This window comes from Dreissena polymorpha, chromosome 6, assembly GCF_020536995.1.
Source record: "Dreissena polymorpha isolate Duluth1 chromosome 6, UMN_Dpol_1.0, whole genome shotgun sequence".
NCBI lineage: Eukaryota > Metazoa > Mollusca > Bivalvia > Myida > Dreissenidae > Dreissena > Dreissena polymorpha.
Genome location: NC_068360.1, coordinates 114255774 through 114264392, shown reverse-complemented (window position 1 = coordinate 114264392; position 8619 = coordinate 114255774). Strand labels below are relative to the sequence as shown.

At 36.1% G+C, this 8619-nt stretch overlaps 1 protein-coding gene across 2 annotated transcripts; it reads left to right on the top strand.

Annotated features, from left to right (window-relative positions):
* The first annotated feature begins 4446 nt into the window (after window positions 1-4446).
* Window positions 4447-7846, top strand: LOC127835244 (collagen alpha-2(VIII) chain-like). 2 transcript variants are annotated; one of them, XM_052361577.1, is made up of 5 exons: window positions 4447-4691; window positions 5401-5445; window positions 6144-6167; window positions 6611-6791; window positions 7401-7846. In XM_052361577.1, exons 1-5 carry the CDS (start codon window positions 4679-4681, stop codon window positions 7624-7626), a joined length of 489 nt encoding a protein of 162 aa, XP_052217537.1. In that variant the 5' UTR covers window positions 4447-4678; the 3' UTR covers window positions 7627-7846. The 2 variants fall into 2 exon arrangements, with proteins under 2 accessions (XP_052217537.1, XP_052217536.1); XM_052361576.1 differs by having other exon boundaries at window positions 4448-4691; window positions 6605-6791.
* Window positions 7847-8619: the final 773 nt, after the last annotated feature.

Here is an 8619-nt window from a genome sequence, read left to right as displayed (position 1 = left end):
GGTAACGTGCCTGAAGTAAAAGACCAGCGGGTTTAATTTTTTTCCCTAGTAATGATTTTGGAGTTTTATTTATTTTATTGATTTGTTCATAAGGTTCGTCTTAATTTTCGGGACTCTTATATATGTGATATTGAATGCTTAAGTTCTAAAGTTTACACTTTTTAAAGATTTAAAGTACATGAAGTTTTACCATATGAACAGACTATATAATGCTTCAGTAAAGCAACTAAGGAAGCATCAATTAGATAACAGAACACGTAGTTGAACCGGGCTATAGGGCCAAATTATGAGTTTAACAGGTCAGCAACGAAACGATATTTCTAAAAAAACTAAGGTCGTAGGAAATATGTTAAATATAACGCAATTTTACCTGGAAAAGCAAGCTTCTTTTTCAAAGGCCTGTACCTGAGCATTAGTTACCACATGTTGCATATCGTTTGATATGCGACGTTCTTTTTTTACAGGAACGTATTTCCCAAAGATCTTTAAATAGACATTTGTTGATAGATCATGGACTTTTACTTATGTACATAATATTATTGTTATAAATATCTGCTTATCGGACACAGTTTCGAATAAAAAAATTTATTTACAACAACAAAAACTTGCATTGTTGACATTTTAATAAACAAACATCGCTCCAAATATATTTACAATAAACAATACTTTTTTTTTCAAATAAAATCAGAACCCCTCTTGGGCACGTGACCTCTCTAGTCACTTCCGCTGAACGACGTGCCAACGAAGCCTCGATTCAATGTGACGTCAGAGAAGGCACTTAATCATCCCACGCTTAATCCCTCGACGTCGCCGTCAATGTAGGCTTTATTCATAGTTCCGTCGGTTAGCTGCGAACTCCCGATGTTATCGCAATCAACTAAAAGACTTTGAAGGAAGTCAATCCCATCAGCGTCGTTCACAGAGCAATCACTTATAATCGCTGAATTCAAAGTTGAGAAGCACATCGTCGGCATGTCCTCGTTGAGGACTAGAGTGCCGTCGAAAGCGATGTATCCGATATTAAGTACGTCGACAATAGAGCGACGCTTGTCAAACAGACTGCTGTCGACTCGCATGAACGCTTTGTCTAGGGCAGAGTTTTCAGCGGTGTCAAGTCTCGCATCCGAATCACTCGTAGCATCTAAATGTATCGGTCGGCACCGGCTACTCCTTCGAACCGGAGACCGCCTTTTACATGTCGTTGCACGACAACAACACGACATTGCTCTTGTTCGCCTGTTGGTGGTTGACCCAGAACCATGTCGTCGGTAATTTAAATTGTGGTCTGTTTTAAAATAGACATATTCACTTCGCCGTTGTCCTCCGCTACAAGAAGTAGCTCTTTTTCGTTTTACACCATCGACGTCGTCGGTCTTTCGGCATCGGCTAGATGGCTGTTGTTCAGTCTGAATTACTCTGTCGCTACTGATTCGCCGGCGACATGTTGTCGTTACTGAACGCTTTGGGGTCTCTGATCCACTTCCCAACATTCCTCTTCCGGTTATGACGTGAACATGCTGTGAATTACGATGATATTCTTTGTTCTCAGCTGGTTTGTTAGATACTGTTGGTTTTAGGTGATTATGAACTTTGACTGTGTAAGTTTCGTTAAACAGTCGCTCAGCGATGAGTTTTGCATGTTTAAATGATTTTTCGTGCTTCCTGCAAGATTTCTGTCTCTTCAGACTGTCCGCAAGAAATTTCTTCACTTCGGTTAATTTGCTATCTTTCGGCTCCAATAGCTTTTCATAACCACTTGTGCTTCCATTTTTTTGTCTTCGAATTTTGCGCATAGTTTTTGTCACGCATTTTCTAATTTTAATTGCAATGTCCATTTTGCCGTCAGTAAGTGAATGATATGCTTTTTCGGACTTTTCTGGTTTATATACTGGTTTATAATCAGTAACATTGTCTTTAATTAGATTATATATGATTATCAACGCGATCATTTCGCGTGTCGCTAATTACGCTTTTATTGTGGAGCGATATATGTGGAAAACAATTGTCACGAGGTGTGACAATTATATGGGGATGTTGACACACGTGTTATATCTCAGATCGCTTGTAAGATAGCTTGTATCGCGATCTTGTTCGCTATGTTATCGTTTATTCCTGCTTAAACGTGTTAAGGAGAGCAAAATGGGCGTCCAATAAGCAATTTTATTGTTAGGTAAATTTAAGATAGACTGCTCAACATCACAGATTTATACCAGTATAAAAATATTGATATTGTGTGATCTATTGAGGTGATTTCTATAACGAAATATTATTTTATGTCACCATTTATTTTACTGTCACACCACATCAACGTGGGTATCACTAAAATATTATGTTACTTGAGAGATCACTCTTTAGACTGAAAATTTATCAGTATTGCCGTGTTATAGTTATTATGAAATAATCGTTTATGCCCCGACCATATAACAACTTGTAATTAACCATTACATATCAAATCACGTTGAATTAAGAACCTAGTTTAATTTGATATAGAGGGAACGTTTAAACAGTAAGCTTTTGTGCAAGCTTTGTATTGTTTGGCGTTTTTGTTTTGTACATCAATTTAAGTGTGATGTTTTTCTGTTATGAAACATTCTTGTGGAACGGTGGTTAATTCATCTGCTTGTTATAAATGTAATAACAGCGTTGAAATATAAAAACGACAATCATGATTTAGGGAAATCAAATGATTTTTATTTTGAAATGGTTGGCTGACGTAATGGGACAATTGACTACAAATCCAAGGATCGTCTTCTCGATTCCCAGCCCCATAAAATAACTTGTGAGCGGATTGACCATCTTTTCATGTAGACGGCCATTCTCCCGTACCATTGTTGTACATATCTCTTAAGTAATTTTGTGGAAAAGGCAATTGTACGCGAGCTTATCCCACAAATGTGTGATTTGGTTAACTAACTGGAGATGTATTAGTATAAGGGTTGCTGACGCTTGTTTCTAATCCAGATTGAAATATTTATGGCATAGTAACGACATGTCATGTTACAATTGTTATTTTAACTGCTTACATTTAAACTTATTGGTCACCGCTATACGTTGGAAAGACGTTTGAAAACGATGAAAGAATTAAACAAAAATGCAAATGAACGAACGATGGAAAAAAGCCAAGCACAGCACAGCCAAGAGAGCAGACCAAGCAAGCAAACAAACTTAATTTGAGACACAGTTAGAACGTGCAAACGGTTTTGATTGGCATGCCACGAACGATTTGAGCTACATGGAAACCTATCAAACATAACCGTTATGTATTTTATTTTCGTTATTGACCTTTTTAAGGCGACTACACTTTGTAAAAATATTGTTGGTCTAATGTCACGTTGTATGTATAAAACCTGCATTACAAAGACAGTTGGTCACGGGCATAACATAAACAGAACAGAACAGAATGTTCCATAAACATAATCATGTCGTATTTTTATCAAGCGCCTTTAAAGCCCAGAGTGTACCCGATGTTCTGAATATCCAGCTCGGATAGGAAGATTTGTAGAGACCAGCAGTAAGCTTGCTATTATCTACATGTACCAATTAGTTAAAGATACCGCAACACACTATCGTGTACACGTATAAGTATTTAACTCTTTCTGTGCTGGGACCGAATTTTGAAGGCCTTTGCAAACAGTTTGGATCCAGATGAGACGCCCCAAAACGTGGCGTCTCATCAGGATCCAAACTGTTTGCTATTCTGATAGTATTCTTTGAAATAAATCGAAGACAAAGCTAATTTTAAAAATTCTGCAGACATCATTTTAGCAGACGACAAATTTCCCAGCATGCAAAGGGTTACAAGTTTATGAGGCAGCATTTTGTGCGGACCCGGACTGAGTCCCAGCACTCCAACATTATTAACCCATTTAGGCATAGTGGACTCTCCCATCCTTCTTACTTGGATCAATTTATTTTCAAAATTATGGATGTCTGGTATATTTATTTCTATATTTAGAATATTTCTTACAGAAATTCCTTTAAGCAAACAGCGCAGACCCAGATGAGACGCCGCATCATGCGGCGTCTCATCTGGGTCTACGCTGTTTGCAAAGGCCTTTTTTTTCTAGACGTTAGGCATATATGGGTTAACTAGTTGAGTCACGAACTTTGGGACGAGTTTTGAATTATAGCTGCAATTTTCAGCCATATGTTTTTAACTGAAATATGTTTATTTTTTATTTTTTGATGTGACTGTAACTGAAGCCGTCTCGCCAAAGTGAGAAGAGCCCACGAGACCCCAAAGCCGGTATCGAAAATTTGGCGGCAAGAGATTGCAGTGGTTCGAACTCTGATGTTAAGCGCTAATCTTAAAACCCACCACATTTACAATTCTCTTGCGATTATTCGGTAACGTAAAACAGAATACATCTGACGTAAAACGTGTGTACGTAGATAAAACGGATACACGTAAAGATATACCTGTATATAAACTTCTTAAAAAGGACATGGAAATAATAGAATAAACTTCACGAAAGAGTTCAGGCAGCTTGACGAATGCGAAATTTTAAGATCATTTTATCTCTACCGAAAACCGTGTTTATTGATTCCCGAGCTATGTGCTCAAAATTGGGACAGGCGGTTATCATTGAAAGAGTCAAGTATTAAACTTTGATGTTTCGTGACTATTTATTTTACGTTTTTGAACACAAGACTGAGGAGTGAGAAGGTCCTCTTACAAATGTTTTTGACAGGTAAATCAAGTTTTATATTTATATGTTAATAATAATAATAATAATAATAATAATAATAATAACAACAATAATAATAATAATGATAATAATAATAATAATAATAATAATAATAATTATAATAATAATAATAAGAATAATAAGTAATAATAATAATAATAATAATAATAATTATAATACTAATAATAATATAATATAAATAATAATAATAATGATAATAATAATGAATAATAATAATAATAAAATAATAATAATAATAATAATAATAATAATAATAATAATAATAATAATAATAATAATAATAATAATAATAATACTTATAATAATAATAATAATAATAATAATAATAATAATAATAATAATAATAATAATAATAATAATGAGCATAATGAGGAGGAGGATGATGATGATGATGATGATGATGATGCAAATGATGATGATGATGATGATCATGATGCTAATGATGGAATACTGATGATGGCGCTGATGATGATGCTGATTCTGGTGCTGGTGCTGCTGCTCCTGCTGCTCCTGCTGCTCCTGCTGCTGCTGATTACGACGTCGTCTACGAGGACTACGACGAGGACGATGATGCCCTCTATCTTATCCAACAGCAGATATGTGTATTGGTGTGTACTTATAACTTATGTTATTATATATCTTATATTCTGTGTACCCTTCACATCAAGAACTCCTATTTGGTCCTCTACAGTTCTTCCTGCGTTGCTCGTGGCATGCATGTCAGCGTCGGTGCGGGGTAAGTACGGCAACATTTCAACGACTCTAACTGTATAATAATATTATAGGTTTACAAGTAAACTGTTATTTGTTTGTTTCCTTTCGTGGTAAAGCGTGATAATTTTCTTGTTAACTGAGCGTATATGTATGTCACTTTTGAGCTTCCTTTAACCAGTGACCTCTTTCATACAAAACGTAGCTGCGTAGATCAATAAGCAAGTGCATTGTTTTAAAGCGAGCAAGTCCATAGAATCAATGGCACGAATGAGCATAATTTTACTCTGATATTGTGCTTTTTATCCAGTTTCGTTTTATCTTAGAGAAATGTAGAGATCGCCATATAATTACAAAAATGGTTTATAAAACTTATGATCTATTGTGTTTATGTTAAGAAATTACAGTTTGCGCATGTACAACTACAATTTCCGACAATAAATAACATTACATTGAAACAATTTACGTTTAAGCCGCGCTCTGATAAAACGGGGTTTTATCTATGCACGTAAAGTGTCGTCCCAGATTAGCCTGTGCAGTCTACACAGGCTTATCTGGGACGACAACTTCCGCTTTAATGATATTTGAAAAGGAAGTCTCTTCTTAGCAAAAAGTGCTGTGACTGATTATATTTTGCGTACTGCACAGGCTTATTTTTGGGACGACACTTTACGCACATTCATTAAGCCAATTTTCCCAGATCAAGGCTTATTTATCTTACAGGGTTTGTTGTGCCAGGTGGCCTGGGTATGTATGTCGTTCCAGCTAGGTATATATCTCGTTGCTGCTATTTATGTACATGTATGTAATTGATGCTAATTCGTTCAATTAAATTTGTCATAGTGGCTTTCCTTTCCTAAAGTACAATATTTATTAAAAGACCCACCAGGAAGAAATAGTTATCAATTAAGTTGATATTTTCTTGACGTAAACAAATATTAAATAACGTATAAGTTAAAGAAGTTAAAATACTCGTATGTTATCTGTTTTGAATTCTGCGAATGAATGGAAAATAAACTTGTTTCCTCACTCAGAACACTGCCTGCATTTATATAGCTTATAGTGCTATCGAAACATATTAAGGCATGATTACTTTACGGAATAATCATATAGCGACATGAAATCTTCTTGCGCACCAAATATTTCGTAAAGAGTTGTTTTCTTCCATGTTTTGTTGTTGTAAGTGACAGGCTCCGGTAGTGCCGTGGTTTTCCACGCCCACGGACCCTCAAACACTAGTCCGGCCTCTGGTAAGATCATAGAGTACACGGTCGTGGAGGTTAACGAAGGTCAAGGATACAACGCGAGCAATGGCGTCTTCATGGCACCAGCTGGCGGAATGTACATGTTCAGCACACAAACTTGTATCTGGTAACACGTATACCAAACATATTCAGATAATAACATTTCTTCAATTGGATATATTTGTTTAAATGTCCCTGTTGTGACTCATATATGTCTATATCCCCGTCATGTCCGTATTTATTTCACAAAACTACTACTGAAGTATTCATACTGTTTACTACTTAATAAATCTTACACCATGTTATTTGTGTGGTATTATGTGCATTGTTAAATGAGGTACAGCGAAAATTTATATCTGTATGGTAAAGTGATCACTAAATCTAACATGCATACGGCGGCAATAGAATGCGTGGATATTCGAGTAGGATTTAGGCGGGGTAAACTAGCTGCAGCGCTTAATCGACCTATCTTTATAAACAAAAAAGTCTTATTTAGATAACTCCTTCAAAGTCTGTTTAGCCCAGTTTGTTTGTCTTAGGACTTCGAGTTAATCGGAATGATCAACCAACACGTGCTTTTATTTAAATATGTAAAATTAAACTTTTACCAAACTTGGTCATGGATCGACGATAATCTTTTGCTCAATCGTTAACCCGAATTGCATTTCTATTCAATTGTTAGTGTTGTTTTCTTGAACAAAATTAAATTTTCGAAAACTATCTCTCCTCGCTCCAGGTCGAACACGTTCGTCCTGATCGCCATCATAAAAGAGGGCGTGGTGGTGCAGCCTAGCGCCCTCTACGACACCTCCCCTGGCTACGCGCCCTGCTTTAGCTCACAGGCGTTCGTCCGTCTGTCCGCGGGGCAGCGTGTGTGGGTTGAGAGCAGGCGGACGAACAACGGAAACATGCTATTCGAGGACGAGGGACGCTGGACGAGTTTTTCCGGAGTTCTGCTTTAGGCGTTGTGTTACGTCGTCTGCTTCACAATAATAAAAGCGCGTTACTTTACATATATTTTAATCATTAAAAAACCCTAGCAAAAAGTAAAGGTATTTATTTGTTATTCAGTCCGTATGTTCATGTGCAGTATAATTGTACTGGATTACTTTTTACCTAAAGTTTCGGACACTGTCATTATGTTATTATAAATTTTATATGCCAATAACTGTTCGTGATCGTTTCTGCCTTTCGATTTTTTATATATGATTATCAAGTCTTGATTTAAAGATTTAAACCAACTTGTCATAACTGTTTTGAAACACTTTATTTTGTGGTTTACGACAGAGAAAATATTTTAATTACAACATTTCAACGAGTGTTGTGCATCAGCGATTTCGCGTGTGTATGGAATTTACAAAATGCATAAAATAAATAACGACAATACACGATTTAAATGCATAGGCTTTTCTACACATGCAGCTGAAATAAGTACAGAATGAACTAGGATATATTTGATTTTTTTACATAATTAAAAAAATGAAACGAAATGCGGCGAAAGCCTGTTACTAGAATAACAATAATATTTCTTTCTTAATAGAAAAATAGTTTTTTACGTAAACATTTGCTATGTTAATAGAAACATGCTTCCGTTTTAAATGTCATGAACATATGATATATATTTTATGCTTTTTCAAAAGTACGTAATTCTACAACTTTATTGAACAGCCCGCGTTAATATTGTTCCTTCGTTCTTTCGTGTACTTGAAAAAACACACACACACAACGAAACAGTAAAAATCTGTCAACCAGGGGGGGGGGGGGGGACATTCTTTGTACGGTGGCTTTCAGGGTTTACGTGAGGTTAGTTTCTAAATTTCTTCCAAAATGGCGTCGTTTTCGTGTTTTTCGTAAAGGAGTAGCAAATATTTTCACCCGGTAAGCCCCTGTCAACCTGTTAAACTAAACAGTTAAACAGTCCGTGGTAAGCCCCTGTCAACTTGCTAAACTAAACA